A 22,638-nucleotide genomic window follows, 5' to 3' on the forward strand; every position below is an offset into this window, starting at 1 on the left:
TCAAACTGACTTAGAACAAAAGCTGTTTTAGTGCTACTGACACACTTCCAGGAGCCTTACTTTGAAACTTTTTTGCCATCAGCAACACAGATAAGTTTTCATTCACACTTCCCAGCCTGCAGCTGTCAATCTGGAGATAGCTCAGGGCCTTAGCCTGTAGGAGCTGCTTAAATATCACTCTATTGTGGCACTGCAGAAAGGAGTGGGGGTGGGAAGGGAGGAAAAAATGTTAAGCCTCAGATTGTAAGGAATTAGCAAGATATTACAAGAACTGTTGGCAATACACAATTGCTTTGACTTGTAATGTTCCCACTATGCTTCCCATTAAAACCAAATTCTTTTTGTTATATCACTTAGCTGGACCAATTCCCAGAAGTGCACAGGACTTCAGAGCATTTTATAAACATTAAATAATTACATACAGTTGTAAGGTAGAGGCTTAGAAGAATTATCCCCATTTTACTACCCTATGAACTGAGGCACACAGAAATGTCACTATTTGCTTAAGTTCATGCAGCAATTCAGCAGCAGACCTAGGATCAGAACGGAGTCCCAATTCCATGGTTTTTGTTTTAATCAAGCAAAATTACCACTTTGAATTGCATATTACCCATTATATGAATGGTATGGTTACTGCAGCACTCAGAGAGCAGTAGTGAATACAAAGTGGTTTTGCTGGCTCTGAAAGACTTATTTCTTCTTCTGGATTACAGCAGACCAGTTCAATGAGATGATTAGGGCCCTACAAATTCACATGAACTCTGATCTTTTGTATACTTTTACCTATCTTACAGATTTCATGGTGGACAGCAGCATTTCTCAAACTGGGAAGCTTGACCTAAAAAGGTGTCTCAGAGGAAGAGTGGGTGTCAAAGTTATTGCAGGGGGTTGCAATATTGCCTTCCTACATCTTACTTCACTGCATTCAGAGCTGGTTGGCCTGATAGTGGCAGCCGCTGGCTAGGCAGCCAGCTCTGAAGGCAGCACTCTGCCAGCAGCAGTACAGAAGTAAGAAAGGAAATATCCCGAGCCCTCTAAAATAACCCTGTTACCCAAAGGAGTCTTTGAGGGTGGGGGGTCAGGACTCCTGCAGTTACCACCATCATGAAATCATAAAATTCACAAATTTTTAAAATCCTTTCTGTGACATTGACCAAAACGGGCTGTGAATCTGGAAGGGCACTATCAAAAGTATTAGTTGGTCTTAAGTTACATGAAATAAATCTAAGGCTGTCTTCAGTCATGTTATTTAAGTCTCAAGTGAGACATCAAAGTGAATTTTGGCACACATTCGTAAGTCACAGGGGCTACATTAAATAAAAAAGACTGAATTAAAAATTAATTAGCCATCCACTTACTTGTTCTCCTGTTGCCACACCAATTCCTAATGGTGCCAATGCCTACAAAATAAATAATAAACAAAAACCAAAGAATATGCTTTTAATTGGTAATCCCCAAGTTTCACCAGAATGAGGGGATAGGGCGAAAGAAAACAACTTTTTCCAAATACGTTGCACGTAACAAACATTGCACTTTGTTAGCTAAGTGTGGTGTAAATTTTTGTTACCATATTTTATGTTGTTTTCCCCCTGCTCCAATAATATGTGAAGAATTATGTAAGAGGGAGTGTACTGTCATACGGGGATATACACCTGGGGCTCTAGCATTACTGTATCACATTATGAATAAATGTCCTGGGTTAGCATTACTCTATAGAAACACCAATCCACATAGGTGAAAAAGCACACACGTTTCAGGATAAGGATGTTAAAGACTAGTCGATCCCCTCCCTGCCTCCCCCTGCCTCTATCAGATACAGGCAGCAAAGGGGGAGGGGGATGGAAGAAGGGGTACTTCAAAGTGGCAGCGCTGCACAGCTGAGCTGGGGATCATCTATGTGACGCTGCCGCTTTGAAACCCCAAGGCGACGTTTCAAAGGGGCAGCTGCCACACAGCTGATTCGTGGATCAGCTGTGCGGGGCTGATCCTTTAAAATGCTAAAGCACTGTGGAGCCCAGGGTCAGTCGGGGACTCCCCAGCTGCCCTCTGAAATAATGAGGCAGCATTCCAAAGGGGCAGCGCTGCACAGCTGAGCAGAGGATCAACTATGCAGCACTGCCCCTTTGAATGTTGCTTTGGCGTTTAGAAGGGGCAGCCACACAGTTGATCCCGGGCACAGCTGTGCGGTGCTGCCCCTTTGAAACACCACCTTGGCGTTTCGAAGGGGCAGAGCCATGGAGCCTAGAGTCAGCTGGGGATTCCCCTGCTGGTCCCGGGCTCGGCACAGCATTTCAGCTGGGAGTCCCCAGCTGATCCTGGGTTCTGCTGAAATGCTGTGCAGAAATCCCTGGGCTCCATGGCTTTAAAATGCACAAGAGCCCCCACTGGGAGCTCTTGTACATTTCACAGCAGGCACGCCTGCATGCAGCCCTGAGTTAGCAGGACATTCCAATGGCCCCGGGGTGCACGCAGAGTTCCGCATTCCTCCTTTAAAATGTACAAGCCTCAGTAGGGGCTCTTGTACATTTCAAAGGAGGAATGCAGAAGTGCCTATCAACTAATCGAGTAGTCAATGGAAATTCCATCAACTACCTGACTAGTCAATTAACTGCAATTTAACATCCTTTCAGGGCATAGCCTGGTTGCTTTTATTTGTGCAAGCATGATAGTCTCATAGCCTTTTATCTAATCTCTGGAACATGCTACTCATTTAAATGGAGTGGAATACAAATACAGGGTGTGCCCAGGATCTTGCAGCAAACATATTTAATGACTTTTGACAGCTGTTTCAGGCTGAACTTTGAACATTCCAAACAGCAGTGTCAATGAATCACTGCTGCTCTCCAATGTGTAGTCACTATGTCATTGCTGAAATGAAAAACAAACACTTCAACCTTAGAAATGGCTGCATGTCCAAGGATATCATCAGGAGATGTTGGCTCCTCAATCCATAATGGTTTAAATTCAGCTAATTTAGTGACCCACTCTATTGCTTCCTTTACTTCCCATCGTTGGTTAGCATCCAGCATCTGAAGAATAATTACAAATCAGATTCACTTATATGACTCTACTGAATTTTTATATATGGCACTGTATCCATGTTTCTATGAATTAATAAATAAAGAAAATGCAGACAGTATTGTCCCATCTTTTGTTTTCTGATCTTTAATCCATCATATCACATTACATAGCACATGTTCTACAATTTCTAGATTCAACAAATATAGGGATAAAATAATAACCTAAAAGATTAACTCCAGATAGAAACCCGGAAATGACGTTTTGCAGAAAATGTTGCTTTGAATTTACATGTTAAATCAAATAACCTGGTGCTCTGTAAATTATTAAAAGATCCCAGGAAACGTCTTACAAAATGATTTGATTTCACCACATAATTTCAACCAAGGTAATTGTACTCTGCTTTTTTGAATTTCCCCAGCAGGTTTCAAATGACTATGTCACCGTCAACTTCTCTCCTGACTTTCTGTGCATTGTTCTTGTACTCCATTATAGAAGTGCCACACTGAACTCCAGAAATGCTTGTTTCAGTAGCAAGCAAAGCAATTCCTATATAGCAAATGAATAAATCACTCTGGAATAGGGATGGTTGAAAATATTCAACAGAACTGGGAGGGGTTTGGGTGCTGGTGGGAGGGGTTGGTCAGCAAAGTAGGTATTTGACTAAAGAAAAGTTCCCAAAAAGGTCTTTGCTCTCCATGGAAAGTTTGAACTTTGTGTTGAAAACTGAACACTTGAAAAGCAAAACACCTGATGTGGAAATGCTGTCCCAGTGCCTAGTACGAGTTGTAATTCAGGTGCCTCATGTTCTCACTTTCCTCTGTGGCAGCGGTTCTCAACCTTTTCCCTTCTGAGCCGAGTGCCTTCCCCCAGCATGCTAGAAAAATGCCACAGCCCATCTGTGCCACAACAACGGCTTCTCTGCATATCCAGGAAATTAAAAGCATTACAGGGTAGCTAGCAGGGCAACTGTCCAAAGCCCCATGCCTGAGGGGGCCCTGCAGAGGCAAGTTGCTCTGGCTTCAGGCCCAGACAGCGAGCCTTGGCTTCAGTTTTCTGTGATGAGCCTCAGTGAGTCTAATGCCAGCCCTGCTCTCTGGTTTGTTTTGGCTGACTCCTTGAAACCTGCTCACGATCCTCCCAGGGAGCCCCAAACCACTGATTGAGAACCACTGCAGGCTCTCCACCCAAACTACAATTCCTATGACTACACACTTTTGGCTTAGTCAAGATGGGAAACTGGTGAGTCATGAGAAGTACAGTCCAGCTAAGGAGCCCAAACTCTAAAGGACCACGAGTACTCAAATTACAACTCCTGTGATACAGCACAGCACTTTTTCCGAATCAAAATTTATCACTTTAATATAAAAGCATTTGGCTGGGTTTTTTTTAAGCCATAATTGTTCAGTTTTGTGCAGAAAATTAAGTTTTTCAACCATCTCTACTTTGCTGTAGTCCTTATTCAGGCAACAGTCCCAGGAATTTCAAAGGGAGTTTTTTCACAATAAACACGTTTGATCTCTTAATGACACACATACTTTCATGATACAGTTTCTTAACTCTCCTGGGTGTAAGCGATATGTGCAGCCATCATTATTCAGGACGAGAATACTTATTTGGGGTCCTGCAGGACAGTGTGAGGGGTTCAGGAGTCAGGGTAGGGCCTTAGAGATGGGAGGAGGACAGGGCAAGAGGCTGGGTGCATGCAAATGTGAGGGGGGGGGGTGAGGAAAGGCTCAGGGTAAGGGGTCCTACCCAGTGGGGCTCTTTATCTCCACTATCTCCACTCTGCCTGTCCGGCAGGACTCTACCACCATCCACCCTGGCTGGCTGGGCTCTTTACCTACCCTGGCCGGTGCTACAGCCAAGATTGCAAGTCCTAGCCCCAGCTCACCACTCAGTGCTGCGGCTGCCCCAGTGTTCACTCTGCAACATTGCAACCTTCCAAACAGAAGCCCCCTCTCTTTCCACATTCTGGAAAACAATCTCATTCCCAGCACCTCTTATTTTCCTGGCACAACCAAACCCTGACCTTGCTTTAAGTAGGGTAAGGGCAAACTGCATATCAAATTTGATGGCCCTAGCTCTTAGTGTTTAGGAGGAGTTCTTGAACAAACAATCAGACAGACTCACAGACAGCTACATTCTAATGTTATATCTATGAGAGATATTTGGTGTGGGAAAAATATATCTTTCAAGAATGCCACAATCTCATCCTGTCCCAAAGCCTACATGAACAGACAGCCATTTTATATTTAAAATTACTTAGAAGTAGTGTAGTTATTACAAAATATTCACCAGTGCGTTGTCAGGGCCAATCATTTCTCTTATAAGTCTGCATCTACGAATGTCATCCTGCAGATCAGCACCAACCTTTACTTTGAACCTAGACACAACATTTGTAATAAAATGTAGGTCACTTCACCATGGTTCATGTAGTGATAACTTTTCCTCTTTGTTAAGAGTCAGTGTTTTAAGGTCAATATTTTCTGATCACGTCTGTCCCTCATCTAGCACACTTCATTCTAGCTTAATAAAGAAGAAAAAGACAGCAAATACTTTTTGATGAATTAGCAATAAAGCAGTTACCTTCGTTAGCTACTAGCTTATATATAGCTTGTCAGGAGGACTGCTGGTTTTACTATACATTTACTTAGATTTTTATTGTAATGGTCTGTTATAGAATAACAGAAAGGGAAAAACTTTTAAAGAAATATCAGAATCAAAGACATCTTTTTTCAGAAAGTAGAGATTGAAAAGACCTATATGGTTATTCATAGTCTGTTGCTCTGTGAAATCAGGACTGATCTTGATAATGTATTTCCACTTGCTACTAATCATTAAACAGCAAAGTTCAGAATATGAGAATTGTTTACTACACCTTGTCCAGCCATCCTTCAATGCCTCCATGCATAGCTGCAGAGAAAATTACACCTATTATAATCTTCAAGTAACTGTGCCATCAACAACTAATATTTATTTACAAGCTGTCTAACCTAGGATGAACTTTCTAGCCATTTCTTTACTGACATCAATGCAGAACACACAGTACTGGAGAGCAAAGATATGAATAACACACAGATTAAATGTATGATCAGACTCCTCAGGGTATGTAAAGAAATACTTGAGGCAGCCCTATGATCTATCAATTCTATTTCCAGATATACAGAAAGCTGAACTTATCCAAAAATTAAACCAGATATTAAATGGTATTAACCAGACCTCAGATTCCAGAGCTGTGAAGAGTCTTCATGGTGTTTTACTTTGAAGGAGTATTTAGCTATAGCAAACTAAGGCCATTTTACTTCTGAAGGAGAGTGTCCACACTAGTGTATACATTTAAACAGTTAACTGATGAGCCTGGGTTCACTGATTAATCTTCATAGTTACATGCAAGCTGTCCCCACCCCCACCAGTGCTGCTGCCTCTGTATCACAGGCAGCAGTGTGGGGGGATGGAGGAGCAGGCAGGAGCCAAAGCTCGAGGGAGCCAGCTTTTAAGCTGGCTCCCATAGAGCTGCCTCCCTCCCACACCCCCCGCGCTGCTGCCTCAGAGGCAGCAGCGGGGGGTGGGTGAGGCAGCTCTGTGGGACAAGCACTGATTCCCACCTGTACCCCCACACTGCTACCTCTGATACAGAGGCAGCAGAATCGGAGGAGGGTGGGACGTGCATGCAGGGAGCCACCTCCCCACGTATGAAAATGTGAACCACTGACATTTTCAGTTGTTAACGCATTTACCAACCCCACTGCCCCCCTTTTTAACATCCCTAGTGCATTCAGGGGTTTAATCTGCTTTCACTTTACATCTTTTGTTAATTCATCTTCACTTTCCTGAGCATCCCCATATAGATAAAGCTCCTTGTGGCACCAATACAGCTGCATTAGTGTAATCCTCTAGTTCTACACAATACATCAACATAAACTGGCTGGCAATGGATACGCTTATTCCCAAACAACGACAGCTAAAACAAAACCCTTCCCACGATGGCTCGCACAAAAGCCAATGAACAACAAGGCCCATAGAACAGGGCCTTCACCCCAGATATGCAATGCTTCATTGTTTCTCTTTGCATTTGAGCCCAAAATGAAGCAACTCCTGAGTGCTGAATCAGCACCTATTAATATTCCCCACGGGACAGAAATGTTTAAATTCTTACTTCTGTAACCTAAAGTCAAAGACTCCAACCTGTTTTAGCTGCTGGTCCGGGTAGCCCAGCCAGGCACAAGATGTGGTGTAAGCAGGGTATCCGTGCTTTAGCATGTGCTCTTCTACAAAGACAAAGAATGTCACCAGCGAACATATGCTGTTTTCTCTTTACCAGATGATTAGTTCAGATGACAGTTTTGAGAGACTGGTATTCATGGAAATGAAAGGTGTTTAAAAATCAGTCATCTCATTTAATAAGGGCAGATGAAACTTGCCTAGAAAAATCCTCCCTATACTTAGAACCCTGCAAATCCATGAATATCTGCTTTATATCTGCAACCACAGATGTGGATAACTGCAGCTCATTTTTGTGGAAACAAATTTTGTATTGAGAACTCCGCAAATTTGCAGGCATCTGCTTTATATCCATGAACCATTTTTGCGGATGTGGATATCAATTTTGTGTCTGTGCAGGGCTCTACCTACTCTTCCAAAATGTGGGAGAGCTTCAGCTTAGAAAAAGAGCTTTAGGATGTAACACCCAGCACCGTCCCCACGCCATTGTGACTGACATAAACATAAGTTCTGAGGCAAATGGCCACCATGACAGCACAAGCCCTCCCTGTATATACATCTACCACCTTGCCAATAACTTGGAAGGAGACATCACATGATGCATTGAGCCTCACATGAAAATCTCAATTGTCACACTCCATTTTCCAGGGATTAGGATCCAGAAAGCCATATCAATCATGCAGCGGGTTCAGTCCTTTATTCTCCTATGAGACAGTGAAAGTAAACTTGGTTTAAACTTACCTCTTTCCTTCTTCCCACGTAGGCCATTTTGGAGTATTTCTATATGGGAGTGGGAGGGGGACAGAGAGAGGAAAATTATTGCATTAATCAAAGTTCAATTCCTCCAGATTCCCAGATCGTACCACCTCACCCAGCTGTTTTCATAAAGCAAGATTCGGATCCCTTTACTTACAAGGAGTAATGCCCTACTTCTTGAGCAGTCCCCACAACATCAACTCAAAGACAGCTAAGAAAGTAAGGGGATCAGAATCTGTCTTGACAGAATGACGACTTACCATAAGCTTCTTTCTCTGTTAGTGCATCTGTAATGTACCTGAAATCTATGCAGGATAACAACTGGTGGGGGTCCTGTTAATAACATATTTAATGTAAAACAAATACCAAAGTACAATGAAAATCACATTAGCTAGATGGCTCATACAGCTGCTAAATGTATCAGCCTTTTCTCTGTGTCACACACACACACACACACACACACACGGACTCATGGATTCTAAAATAAAACTGATTAACTGACTTTGGCAAACTTGAAGGTTCTAATCCAATAAATATTTAGGCATGTGCTTAACTTTAAGCGTGAGAATAAATCTATTTAATTCAATGGTGCCACTCATGCTTAATGTTAAGCATGTAAAAAATCTTTGCAAGATCATGGCGTAATAGTAAAAAATTCTAATACATCTGGAATGCTCTGAGTGTTCAAATCTGTACAGACTATAATTTTCCACAGAGAAATGAAGTGCTTTCAGCACCAGAGCCTGCTTTTTGACTCCTTTGAAAATCTGGCTCAAGAGAGAGAACTAAAAGCAATTTATTGAAACAGTTTAAGAAAAACCTAATTAAATATATTTTACACCAAAAAATTATTCAAGATTAATAGACTGCTGAGAAGAGACTGAAGACATGAGATTTTTTTAACATGCCTCAAGTGATTTCATTTCAAAAAGCATACTAAGTCCTCAATCCTGCAATGATTTATGCATCTGCTTAATATCTGAACATAAAATCGGCTACTAAAGGATCAAGAGATTTGTTTTCTGTAACTACATCTAACTCCTGCATTTATTACTGTACACAGAGGCCTGTATTTTCAAACATGATTAGTGATACTTCAGTTTTTGGAGCCCTATGATTTGTCCTGGCATAAAAAAAAAAAAAAAAAAGACAGCTCCTCAGCCTAATCATAAGGGTTCGGATCAACCTTTAGGTCTGCACTTTAAAAACTTAATTTATTGGTGTAAGTATAGATGGACTCCAGTTGTCTCATACAGTATTGTACTTAAACAGGGCAAAGTCTGTAACCATGCTCCCACTAAAAAGGCTGATTTGCACAGCTGTGTGGTGCCAGAAATAGACACTTTGGAAGGAGAAGAGCAGAAAGTCACATCCAAAGGTTGCTGAACCTCTGGATTTCTAGAGCCTTGGAATGAACTCCGTGGCTGTAAGAGGCAATTTTAGCCTTGATATGACTGACATTTTTACTCTTTTAATGAGGAAAAACATGAATGTGGAACATTGGTAATGTTATCCCCATATATAAGATTTTCTTACCATGTCAACTAGTAACTTCCATAGAGGCTAAAAAACAAAACAATTAAATGATATGAAGTGAGTGGAGATCATACAATAGTAACATATAGGTGACATATGTGTCTTGAAATGACAAAGAGTAAGGGTGGAAAAATTTACATTTAACGCCAAATGCCTCCGGCCAATGTGGTCCTCAGACCAAGACAGAAGAGTCAAGATACCAAGCCCCAGGCTAAGAACATCTCTCTCAGCTCTGCCACATTATGGCCAAGATACCAATCGTAGCCCTGCAAATATCTGGCGTTAACTCACTTTTATTATCTTAAATTAGTCAGGCCTGAAATGATGACATGATACTACTCCTAGAAATGATGTTTATCCTGAAGATATTGATGCTTTCTACTTGTAGGATTTACTTTTAAGACATTACTTTTGTATGCCCTGTTTGTTGAGGCTGTGTCCCTCTCTTGGATGCTCACAAGTTCACAGGTGTCCATTAGCTTTCCTTTCCTTCAACAAGGTAGCACAGTAACGCTGTAAGACACCTGCATGTACTATTGTTGTGGTTTTGTTGGTCCTAGGATATTAAGAGAGTCAAGGTGGGTGAGGTAACATCTCTTACTAGACCAACTTAAGATAGTAGTAGTTATTACTAGTACAAGTTTTACCTCTAATCCAGCAACATCCATGGTCCAGTGTGATTTTAGTTAACTTGATGTGGTTAAGTTTTCCACAGTTGCATAAAGTTTGTTTACAACCTCCAGTCCTGGCTGTCAGTGTTCTGTGCTGTTATTTAGGTCTAATTTGCCCTTAAATGTCTTCTAAAAGCCCAGCAAGCAGTGGAAATGTTGATAATGCTACTAGAAAACATTGACCTCCTGTGGTCCAGCAGATTCTCTGGTTCAGCACTGGTCATGTCCCAAGGATGCTGGACTAAAGAGGTTTAATCTGTACAGTATTACTAACTATTCCTTTTGTGTTTGAATCATCGATAAATATGCTGTTGTGTCAGGTGCGGTACAAACACAACAAAGTGATAATTCATGCCCTAGTTATTTATTTTACAGCATCTAAGAAGATGCTAGGTCCCCATATAGAAATATATGATCCCTGTGCCAAAACAGCTTATGATATAATATTAGATATAGTAAAACAAATTAGACAAGAGGTTACAAGGAATTCATAACTTTATGAACAGTCTGCAAAGGGAGAATAAAAAGGAAATCAGGAAAAAAAATTAGTAAAGTAGAGTAAGTCAAAAATAAAACAAGTTTTTGTAAAGACATCATTATTGGTTAAAATTCAAACAAAAAAATTTGCTGTTTTTTTTCCTGACTAGCTCTACTGGTAAGTGGTGAATAAATGTCAACTACTAAAACCAGAGTCCTGAAAAATGGACAGCCCCAGCAAACTCAATGGTATGCATCAAGGAACTTAGGATCAGGGCCTAAAACTGGAAAAAACATATCAGGTATAGGTTACTCTCTAATTTAACAAATACAGGGACATTTTTGGTCCATGAGCTCTAAGTGCATCACCTTTCCCTCCTGCTTAGCCCACAAATCCCACACGGCATTCAGAACAGCAGCTGTGGCCAAATGCACAGCACCTTTCTCTGGTCCAATCTGTTGAAAAAAAACCATATAGTTAGCTACAATGGTTGATCATCTCTTGATGTATTCATTTCTAGTTAATGGCCGTTCACAAATTTATACATCTGCTGGACAATTCACCAAAGGAAAAAATACTAAACTTAAAAAGATGAATCTCTTGCTTCTAACCTGAGAAAAATCTGAAGTTGAAGTAAGTATTAGGTGCATTATGAGATTTGTATCATGGCTATATACTTGTCGTATTACTAGCTGAGTTTTCTATTTCCAAGAATACCAGCCACTGAGTATTTCATGAACGCTTGTAAGTCAAAAAATGGGGAAAAAATAATGAGTGAAGACACAGCATTTGGGTTCTAAACACAGGAAAACAAAGAATCTGAACCCTAGGCTCCACTATTGCTATTGGATCTATGTGGGTGGCTATTTGCATTCATCTGCAGCCCCTTTGAAAACAGGGCTCTGGATGGGTGTAAGTGTTCTGTCTGGCAGATCCTACTACAGTGGTATGGCCCTGTATATGAAAGAGAAATTCTCTCTCTTCCCCCATAACTGCACAGAGATTTAAAAATCTACAAATATTTTTATATGTCCTTAACAGTATGTTCAGAACACAAATTCACGTTTGTTGCCATCCACTTCACAACAACACTCCGTAAGATACCCCTTACCCATCGGAGCTGTCCATCACTGGTGAGTTGCCTGTAGAATCCTCTAAAATCGCCAACAATCTCTTCAAGGTCTTTATTAACCACGTGAATGGAGAGAGCGTTAACAGCACAAACAACTGCAAAATACACCTGTGCTTAGTGCTTTAGTACCACCCAGTGACTAGAATAACAGTCACTACAGTATTAGTTCTATTGTTTGATCAGTGTTTTAGAATTTCACTTTTTCTGCATAAGTGCTGGACCTAGGGGACCTGCCCCACTCCCCCGCCCGCTTGAAGTGGTTTCCATCATAGACAAGGTCTAAAGTTTGGTTCAGTGGCTTTTAGCACCCCCCATTATACAAACCATTCCCATGCACCTGCGTTTGAGGGGCATGGTCTAGCAGACTGAATATGTAATTAACAGCCAGAAACACTTGACACATAACATTGGCTCTGCCATTGAGTCTGTTGTGTGGCTTCTCTGAGGGCACATAACTCTGCTAACTGCATCTCCTGTTTCCTCATTTATCCTCTAGGAAAGGTACTAGCCACCACCGAGAAATGTTGTAAGGCTCAGGTAGTTAATAACTAAAAGGTGTTTGAAGCTGAAAAGTCATATGTATGTCACCTCTCCATGCAAAGAAAGGTCTTATGCCAATGTAACCCCACAGTAGAGTGGTCAGAAGGGGCAATGTTATGCTATCATGCACACAAGTTACATAGCTTCCCTATAATGTAGAAGAAGACTGTTTCTTTGAATTTGACACGTACAGGTTCTGTAGCACCTCATGGGCTGTGTCTACATTGGTGCAATCTTGCGCAAAAGCAAGCGCTTTTGCGCAAAAACTTGCTGCCTGTCTACACTAACCGTGAGTTCTTGCACAAGTACAATGATGTTCTAATGTATGAAATCAGGGCTTCTTGCGCAAGAACTCTGATGCTCCCGCTCAGGAATAAGCCCTTTTGCGCAACTGTTCTTGTGCAAGAGGCCAGTGTAGACAGGCAACATGAATTTCTTGCACAAGAAAGTCCGATGGTTAAAATGGCCATCAGAGCTTTCTTGCGCAAAAGAGCGTCTACACTGGCATGGATGCTCTTGCGCAAAAGCACATCTCTTGCGCAAACGCATATGCCAGTGTAGACGCTCTCTTCTGGAAGAGTTCTTGCGCAAGATCATGCCAGTATAAATGTAGCATGCAGAATATATGGGATTTGCAACTACAGGCAGTCCCCGGGTTACGTACAAGATAGGGACTGTAGGTTTGTTCTTAAGTTGAATCTGTATGTAAGTCGGAACTGGCGTCCAGATTCAGCCGCTGCTGAAACTGACCGCCAGTTCTGACTTACATACAGTTTCAACTTAAGAACCCCAAGTCAGCTGCTGCTGAAACTGATCAGCAGCTGATTCCAGGAAGCCCGGGGCAGAGCAACTGTGCCTCGGGCTTCCTGTAGTCAGCGCTGGTCAGTTTCAGCAACGGCTGACTTGGGGATGTCTGGGGCAGAGCAGCTGGGGTGCTGCTGGGTTGCTCCAGTAGCACTGCTCCTCGGCGCTACTGGACCAACCCAGCAGCACCCCAGCTGCTCTGCCCCAGGAGTCCTGATTCAGCTGCTGCTGAAACTGACCAGCAGCGGCTGAATCAGGACGCCTGAGGCAGAGCAGCTGGGGTGCTGCCGGGTTGGTCCAGTAGTGCCCAGAGCGGCGCTGCGGGACCAACCGGCAGCACCCCAGCTGCTCTGCCCCAGGGTCCACAAGAAAAGCCTGGTCTGCTGGGGGGGGCACACTAGCTGCGCCCCCCCCCCAGCAGACCAGGGACACAGGGAGCAAAGGGGCAGCGGGGGGTGCCTCGCCTCTGAGGCTTTGCTCTGGCGTGGGACCGCTTTGCTCCAGGTGCCCCTGGTTTGCTGGAGACGGTCCCCAGCAGACCAGGGGCACCGCGAGCAAACCCGCAGCTGCGGCGGGGTCCCGCGCTTCTGAGGCTTTGCCAGAGCAAAGCCTCAGAAGCGGGGGACTCCGCCGTGGCTGCGGGTTTGCTCGCGGTGCCCCTGGTCTGCTGGGGACCGTCTCCAGCAGACCAGGGGCACCGCGAGCAAACCCGCCGGGGCTGCAGCTTTGCTCCCGATGCCCCTGGTCTGCTGGAGACGGTCCCCAGCAGACCAGGGGCACTGGGAGCAGCTTTTCTCGCCCCAGAGGTTGAGGTGGCTGACCGCTGCCTGTGAGCTCCGGGGCGAGAAAGCCCCGTTCGTATGTGCGGATCTGACATAAGTCGGATCCGCGTAAGTCGGGGACTGCCTGTATATTACATTTCTCATTTCCTCATAAGGGAATTTGTTTCAGGCCCTAATACTATAGTTGTGATCCAGTGGTTTTAACTCCCAGAAATCTGAGAATTAAAAATCAGGTTTGTTCCAGTACTATAAACCACTGCAGATCTCAACACAAATTCCAGCAGAGTTTTTGTTAGAGCAAACAACACAAGCAAATCAGGAAAATATGTTATATGCCACTGTTATTTAGCAGGCTGGGTAGAGTGAAGGCAATCACAGAAAAAGCATGTCAGAAATTTTAGCATCATTCAACCATCATCTTCTGATATAGATAAGAAGAAATAAAAATAGAGAACAGCCAAGGCTATGCCTAAACTAGATGTGAGATAAACTTCATTTGCATAATGGCGGCTGCAGCTTTTTTTTCTAAATGGGGCTTTTCGAAAAAAAACAAAAAAACCAACCTGGAAGTTTAGACAGGGCATTTTCGACAGACATGCCCCGTTTCGAAAGATCCTGTACACCTCATTTTTGGAGGAGTACAGGATCTTTTAAAACAGGGCATTTCTGTCAAAAATGCCCTGTCTAAACTGCCAGGGTTGGGTTTTTGGTTTTTTTCCGAAAAGCCCCATTTAGAAAAAAAAAAGTGGCAGCCACCATTATGCAAATGAAGCATGGGATATTTAAATCCCAGCTTCATTTGCACTTTCGATACATCTAATTTACATCCCTCTGCCGACAGAGGGGTGTAGTTTAGACGTAGCCCAAGTGAACAAGAAATCTTGGTCCTGATACTGTTAGGACCACTTATGTAAGACATGAGCTTGAGATTTGGTATGGGTACGTTTAAGTCCATGCTCCCATGTTTTGGTGACGTTAGGTAAGTCTCAGTCTTTCTTTCTGTTACATGGGAAAATAATATTTCCCTACCTCACAGGAGTACTGTGAGGATAAAGACTAAAAGGTGCTCAGCTTCTATGGTGATAAGGGTCAGATAAGCATTCATGTAACCTGTGCTGTTATTTAGCTCTAATTTATCCCTAAATGTCTTTTAAGAGCCCAGTAAGCAGCAGAAGTGTTAGTAATGCTGCTAGACAATATTGACCTCCCGTGGTCCAACAAATTCTTTGGCCTGGCACTGGTCAGGTCCCAAGGGTCCCAAGGGTGCCGGACTAGAGAGGTTCAACCTGTAGATCCAATGTATGTAGATCTAATGTATGATCAAAGGACCACTTCTTTATTGAAAATCTTTTCAAAGGCATTGCGGAGACTCCCAAACCAGTAACAGATACCTTTATGATGGCAAGTGACTATGTATAGTGCACTGGAATATTTAGAGATTATTTTGACATTCAAAAACCACAGGGTTTTATGGTTTGTACATGGAGATGACTATCAAATGTGAATATTTGATAGTTGTGCCTGTTTGGGCACTCAATAATAGTCTTTAAAAGGAAAAAAGTAAATGGACTAATTTTAAAAATATTTTATAAACAGAGATATAAAAAGGTAGACAACATATAATCTGATGTAAGGCAGAACATATAATCTGGCAAAAACTTGCCAGTCTAGACGCAGCCATTTAGTATTGTCACTCTACTCAAGGTTTTCACGGATTATGGTTTTGTGACTGTCATCCTGTGATGTGAGAATGCTGATAGCTGAAAGGTTTCCAGGCAATGAAGCACTTACAAAGAGTTGCTTAGAGACCTACTTTGTAATGTTGTAAGAAAAAGTGATGTGCAATGGATACACTACTATAGCTTAAGAGCACAAAACTTATCATCATTGAGAATGACCCTGGGGGGGGAAAAAAAAATCAAGATTTGGCCCTGGATTGTAAATCTCTCGCAAATCGTCAAACAGTAGATAACTAACACATTACAGAATTTGCATGCACAATGCTAACAAACTGGTGTTAACTTTTTTCAGTTACCTCCAGAGATATACAGTAAAGTTTAGAACCTTGGCTGTATCTTTTTAAGAAACTGAGTATTCAGCTAAGTATGGACATGTGTATCTATGTGTACAGAAGAGCAATGGGTAAAGAAGAGCAGTAGATAATCTTTGCAAAGATACATGCTTAAATAAACACACATGGATCACGTTCTTAGCATCCATTTAAACCTACCCTGCTTTTCCTTTCCTTTCCAATCCTAATCACACCCCAAAAATAAATCTGTGTTTTCGTTCTCTAAATATTTTCTCCTAAGCGCCAGGCTGAAGACTGAGCTACACAGTTCAGATCATTTCACTTAAAAGCGGTGGTTTTCAACTTTTTTTCATTTGCAGACCCCTACAAATTTCAAATGGAGATGCAGACCCTTTTGGAAGTCTTAGGCAGCCTGCGGATCCCTAAGGGCCAGGAACCATAGACTGAAAACCACTGTCTTAGAGCAGGCCCACAGGCTTCCTTACCCTTTTACAGAGTGACTTCATTGCACGCTTACAAACCAAGGCTTATGGTTACAAAGGAATGTTCCTTGTGAGCAAGAACAGGCAAAGCTGCTATTAGAGTGAAGCAAGCATCAGGGTAACATGTTAATCATTACCCAGGAGCAGCCCTACACGTAGGGCTGCTGGCTCCCAGCCCACATGGGCTGGGAATCGGCAGGCTCATGCAGAGTAAAAGCGGCGGGGGAGGGAAGGAAGGAGGGCTGCCAGCGTGGACTCGCAGGCTGGGAGTTGGCAGCCCTCCTCCCTCGCCAGGGGCCATTTTAGCCCGGCTGGAGGGGTCACTCCTTGCCCACCCTGCTCCGAAAGAGGTGGCTTCGCTCCAGGCTCTGCAGTATAAAGCTGCAGAATATTCCAGGTCCGGGTGCTATTTAAGCGTTATGCTGCAAAGCCCACAGCACATGTAACTGCTAGGAGTTGTAACGGTTACACGGTTATGTTTTTAAGTGCATTTTTACATCCCTAGTCACAGATACGTCTGAGTTGCCCATCACAAATCTAAGGCAATGAAGAGGTATTACAGACTCACAATTAAACTACTAAAATGGATGAAGAGCCTAAGTCTCTGTCAACAACAGGGACGTTTTCTAAAACCTTCTCACAGTTCACAGGGATGGCAGCCTTAGTGCAGACAAGCTCCCAATACTTTAAATGAGACCTGCTCCTAGCTGAATTACATGACAGTGATAAAGTGGCGACAGCCCATCTATACTGCACTAGGGTTCCCAATGTTGCTAATAGATGGATGGGTGTTAGCAACTGAGTGGAATTTAGCAAATGTCTCCAATGCAGACAGGGCCATCGTGATTTTAAGTGTGAGAAAAGTTGGCTGAGGGAGTTATCTTTTATTGGAACCACTTCTGTTGGTGAGACAGAGCTTTTCAGGTTACAGAGTGCAGGTCTTCAGCGCTGAGCGCTATATAACCTCGAAAGCTTGTTTCGCTCAACCATAAGGAGATAGAAAAAGCGTGTGAGATAATATTAGACTAATAACCTGGGTCCAACATGGCTACAGTGATGCCACATACAGTTAAGCGCAAATTGTCACTCCTCTTATTGAGGATTAATAAGTAACTTAAATTGTACCAATGAGTACGTCAGCCAGGCATACAAAGATTTCCTGTCCTTTATGCAGTCACTTCTCAAATCAAGTAATCTAGAGAGTTGTATCTGCAAATGTCCATGGAGATTTATATGCAGCAGAGATACCCCAAAACCAACCATTATTATTTTGACAACTTATGTAATGCTCCCACAAAGCATACAGGTGTTTTACAGGTTTAAAAAGAGGCAGGCTCCATGTCTTTACCTTCAAAGGATCTGATTCTACAAAGAGAACTAGACAGATGGACAAATGGAGGCACTAAGTCAATGATGCTGTGTGTAGATACAGGGATTTGTTCTCACAGTTTTGTGCAGGACCAGGGCCTATTTTTCGGAAAGAAAATGCTATGCAAAATGTAAATCACTGATACTGCTCTTAAGTAAGTTTACATGGCTGCTCAGGAACTTACCAGAATGAGAGTTTATTTGAACTGGTGTAGTTACTGAAGGGAGGGAAGGGACCACAGAGGGAAAACATATTTCCCCCCCCATCCTCTTTTTTACTATTCTGTGAATGTTCCCACTGATGCCTTCTCACTGTTAGCATCTTCCTTCGGCTTCTCAAAACATCTACTCTTACACCAATGATGAGGCAGACTGAAGTTTTTACCATGAATTACAATTTCAAAACAATCAGTTCTGTTTTTTGTTTTGGATGGGGAAAGCTGGAGGTGGAGGGAAGGCAGGGAAGCAAGCAAGCAAGGTCTGTTAAAAGCTTAAAGCAGTTACAAGACACCAGCAAGTTTAGAATCAGCAACCTGCAAATCTGATAGGATTCTGCAGAAGAGCTTCTCCAGTAAGTGATGTATTAAAACAAAAATCAAAGAAAATGCTTAAATTGCAACCTCTACAACCCTACACACTGTCCCAAGGCCTTCAGCTTTTTTTAAAAAAAGATATGAAATGGCCCTTTATTTCATTTTCAAAAATGGAAAAAACTGCATTGGTCATTGACCTCAATGCTTTCAGCGCTACTTGGGGCCCATTTGTGTTTAAGGGCAGGATAATAACTTACCAACTTCTGTACCTTTACCCAAAGTAAACGTTAATCCATAGCCTTTGATTCCATCGCAGGCATCCGTTTCTATGACAACATAGGCAGCAGAATAGTCAGGGTCCGGGTGCTAAATTAAAGACCAAGAAACAACACCCAATATTGGAGCAAGAAACTTACAAAGGTGGATTAACAGAGAGTCGCCCATCATAGACCACTAAACACACCACAGAGGACTGGCACAGAGGGCAGTGGTCTAGGCCATTTCAGATTAGTGGCAAGCTACATATACAAGTCACGATCTGCAGAAGTAACTTAGGCCCTCTCCTCCTGAAGAGTGCAAGTCATGCTGGGAGAAGCGGAGGGGTGCGATCACTAGCATTTGATCTGAGGAACTGGGAAGTTTTACACCCAAGGCTGAGGAGCGCAGACGGGAGCTAACTACAGCAGTGACCGCCTCTGTCTAGATGTGGGGGGGCAGGCTCCCGGTGCTCTTGGCCCGTTCAGTGCAGCAGCCCCAGATCAGCGCCTGGCCCCACGGACCGGTGCAGCAGCAGCAGCAGCTCGGCTTGTTAAGCCCCGGCCCCGCTGGTGCGGCGGAAGGGCCCGTCACCCAGGCCTGTGGCTGCGGCAGCAGAGCGAGTCCGAGCTCCGCCGCAGCTGGCTCAGCCCGAGGGAGGCAGGTAGCCGGCAGCTGCAGCGCTTACCATAGCATCGGAGCCATGGCGCCCCCGCGAGGTGGGGAAGCGGACGTCGCTCACCACCAGCCGGGTGATCCTGCCCCGCACCATGCCCGCAACCCGCCCGCCTGCAGCAGCTGCCGCCGGGAACTCAGCAACTCGCCGTCCCGAGCCCCGCCCCGCACGTCGCTCTCGAGCCTGATTGGCGCGCTCGACCTCGGACACCGGAGGCGCGATTGGTCGCCCGGGGCGTTCGAGAACGTCCAGGCCCGGGGCGTTCGAGAACGTCCAGGCCCGGGGCGTTCTGCCGGCGGAACGCGGAGGAATGCAGAGCTCAGGCTGGGGCTAGCGCAAAGGCTGTGGAACTTCGTGGTCGGGCTCCAACTTGTTGCAAACTTGGGACTGGCCTCCGGGAGCCTGGGTTTGGCTTGGTATGGAAACGGCGGGGAATTCAAACCCAATTCCAAATCAAAATTCGAGATGTTTGGATCTAAAGATTTGGCCAGGGACCCTTGCCCCAAATTGCACAGCAGAGCAAAAATACTTGATCGTAACAAATGCTACAAAATTTACCACAAAGCATTGGTTCCACATAATTTGTTAAATAAACAATATACATGTTGTCAAAGCTTACACTTGTATTGTGGGTCTACTGATTTTTTTAACACCTGGACTACACTGCTTGGTTAGGTTGATGTAAGCTGCTTTGCATGGCACTAGCTGTATAATTTTTTTTATTAAAGTTGGCTTCCAGCAACAAAGTAACTTCCGTTCTGCACTTGTTTAGTAAAGCTGTCTCCCGAAGCAGCATAGAATCAAAATAATTGTCAAAGTAAATAGGACAACACAGTGTCAGTGTAGACATTGTTGCCTACATTGCCTGTTAGTCTCCTGGAGCTGTCCCACAACCTCTCACACTGACACTGCAATCAGTACAAGCAGTAGGGGTGAGGACATGCACTGCTGACACAAGGAGCCAAGTGTGCATGTGCAAAAATGATTTAATACTGTTGTGGCTGTATGCTGACAAGTTAAGTCAACATAATTTTGTAGCGTAGTCATAGCTTTAGTATTTTTCTTAGTGCCCTTGTTGCTGGAGTACTCACACATGAAAATCTTGGCTTTCACTTAAAAATAAGTTCATAGTCTTTGTGACTGGGGAGAAAAGTTAGAAACCATGACCTAACTGTGCCCTAAAGGTTAAACAACCAGAAAGCAAATTTAAAGAACTCAGAATATACTCTTTTAAGGAATCTGTTTATTTGAAGGAAAAGGACTGACTCATTATTTTTGAATGCTTGGGGTTGACAATACAAGGACTAGCACTTTATGGAATTGCTTCTCAAAGAACCAAATTAAAATAATTACAATGAATGGTAAATTTCTGTCATGGTTTCTTGCCCTTCCTCTGAACCTTCTGGTTCTGGTCACTGTGTCAGAGGTAGGTTATGTAACAAATGGTCTGATTTCATAGAATCCTAGGACTAGAAAGGACCTTGAGATGTCATCTAGTGGAGATTCCTGCACTCATGGCAGGACAAAGTATTATCTTTCTAGACCGTGCCTGACTAGGGATGTAAAATTCAGTTTAATTGGTTAACCAGCTAAATATAATGTTTAACCAGTTAACTGTTTAAAGAGAGTGGTGGGGACCGACAAGGGCTGCTCCGGCTGGAAGTCTGGAGCAGCCCCTGCCTTTGTTGGGGGGAGAGGGGAAGAGATGAGGGGCCCACCACGGACAAGGACTGCTCCTGCTCTTTCCAGTTAACCGGAATCAGTAAGCCTCACCTGTTAAGGGCAAGGCTTACCAGTTAATCACATCCCTATGTCTGACAGGCATTTGTCTAACCTGCTCTTAAAAATCTCCCATGATGGAGATTCCACAACCTCCCTGGGCAATTTATTCCAGTGTTTAACCACCCTGACAGGAAGTTTTTCCTAACATCCAACCTAAACCCTCCTGCTGCAGTTTAAGCCCATTGTTTCTTGTCCTATCCTGAGAGGTTAAGGAGAATCATTTTTCTCCTTCCTTCTTGTAACAACTTTTTAGGTACTTGAAAACCACTATCATGTCCTCTCTCAGTCTTCTTTTCTCCAGACTAAACAAATCCATTATTTTCAATCTTCCCCCTCATAGGGCACATTTTCTAGACCTTTAACTGTTTTAGTTGTTTTTGTCTGGATTAGGGTGGCCACATGTCCAGTTTTTGACTGGAATCACTGCTCAAAAAGGAACACTGGCTCTGGTCAGTGCCACTGACCAGGTAGTTAAAAATCTGGTTGGTGGCACAGTCGGGCTAAGGCAGGTCCCCCTGCCTGCCTTGGCTCTCAGCAGCTCCTGGAATAAGCAGCATGTCCCAGTTCCAGATCCTACACACAGGAGTAGTCAGAGGGCCTCTGCATGCTGCCCCAATGTCAAGTGCCAGCTCTGCAGCTCCCATTGGCTGGGGACAGCATCCAATGGGAGCTGTGGGGATGACACCTGCAGATGGGGGAGCCTGCAGAGCTGCTTGGTGGTGCCTCCAGTTAGGAGCCAGATGGGGGATATGCCACTGCTTCATGGAGCTGCTTGAGGTAAGCACTGCCTAGAACCTGCAGCCTTGAGCCCCTCCCTCCACTCTAATCCCCTGCTCCAGCCCTGGATGTCCCTCTTGTCCTCCGAACCCTTTGGTCCCAGCTCAGAGCCCGCACCCCCAGCTGGAGCCTCACCCACCATGCCCCAAGCCCTTGCCCTAGCCCTGATTCCCCTCCTCCCCCTGAACTCTTCAATCTCGGTCTGGAGTAGCCTCCTGCACCTCAAACACCTCATGGCCGGACCCATCCCAGCCAGTCTGGACCTCCCACTCCCCTCCAGAGCCCTCATCCCACTCCCCAATGCCCTGGCCCAGCCCTGATTCCCCTCTTGCCCCCCAAACTCCTCAGTCCCAGCCCGGAGAACCCTCCTGCACCCAAACCCTTCATCCTCAGCCTCACCTCAGAACCCACATTCCTGGTCAGAGCCCTCATCCTGACCCGCTGCACTCCACTTCCTCTGCCCCAGCCCAGTGAATATGAGCCAAGTGAGTGAGGATGGGGAGGGGAAGTGAGAGAAGAAGTCAGGGCTGGAGTAAGTGGGGGAGGACCTTGGAGAAGGAGTAGAGCAGGGGGAAGGGGAGGAGCAAAGGTGTTCAGATTTGTTCAAGTAGAAACTTGGCAATTTTAGTCTGGACTTTACTCACCAATTTGCTGAATTCTATTTGTCAGAAGCCAGCTGTGGAAGTGGGGGTGAGGAGATTGCCCCATCCCGCTAATCCTGATGTTAGAGTGAACCCAAAAGGAAATTATCTATTTATAAAGTACCACATGCACATGGCATTCCCATTACTT

General features: G+C 44.1%; 1 protein-coding gene across 4 annotated transcripts in view; it reads right to left on the reverse strand.

The window, feature by feature from the left end:
- ENOSF1 (enolase superfamily member 1) overlaps positions 1–19,523 on the reverse strand; it is a 24,661-nt gene extending 5,138 nt beyond the window's left edge. The window contains exons 1-13 of one of the 4 annotated variants that reach the window (XR_001369313.3): positions 19,300–19,523; positions 18,614–18,722; positions 11,795–11,910; positions 11,052–11,138; positions 9,535–9,561; positions 8,259–8,331; positions 7,984–8,022; positions 7,207–7,289; positions 5,900–5,934; positions 5,317–5,404; positions 2,895–3,029; positions 1,359–1,400; positions 61–190 (exon numbers count right to left, since the gene is read on the reverse strand). Coding sequence is in view for 3 of the 4 variants with exons in the window: in XM_006139039.4 (XP_006139101.2) it covers positions 61–190; positions 1,359–1,400; positions 2,895–3,029; positions 5,317–5,404; positions 5,900–5,934; positions 7,207–7,289; positions 7,984–8,022; positions 8,259–8,331; positions 9,535–9,561; positions 11,052–11,138; positions 11,795–11,910; positions 18,614–18,722; positions 19,300–19,383 (1,048 nt within the window). In the remaining variant the exon portion in view is untranslated. The remainder of the gene's footprint in view (positions 1–60; positions 191–1,358; positions 1,401–2,894; positions 3,030–5,316; positions 5,405–5,899; positions 5,935–7,206; positions 7,290–7,983; positions 8,023–8,258; positions 8,332–9,534; positions 9,562–11,051; positions 11,139–11,794; positions 11,911–18,613; positions 18,723–19,299) is intronic. The other 3 variants (XM_014581527.2, XM_006139039.4, XM_075920915.1) reach the window with 3 other exon arrangements.
- Positions 19,524–22,638: the final 3,115 nt, after the last annotated feature.

Source organism: Pelodiscus sinensis, chromosome 2 (genome assembly GCF_049634645.1).
Source record: "Pelodiscus sinensis isolate JC-2024 chromosome 2, ASM4963464v1, whole genome shotgun sequence".
NCBI lineage: Eukaryota > Metazoa > Chordata > Testudines > Trionychidae > Pelodiscus > Pelodiscus sinensis.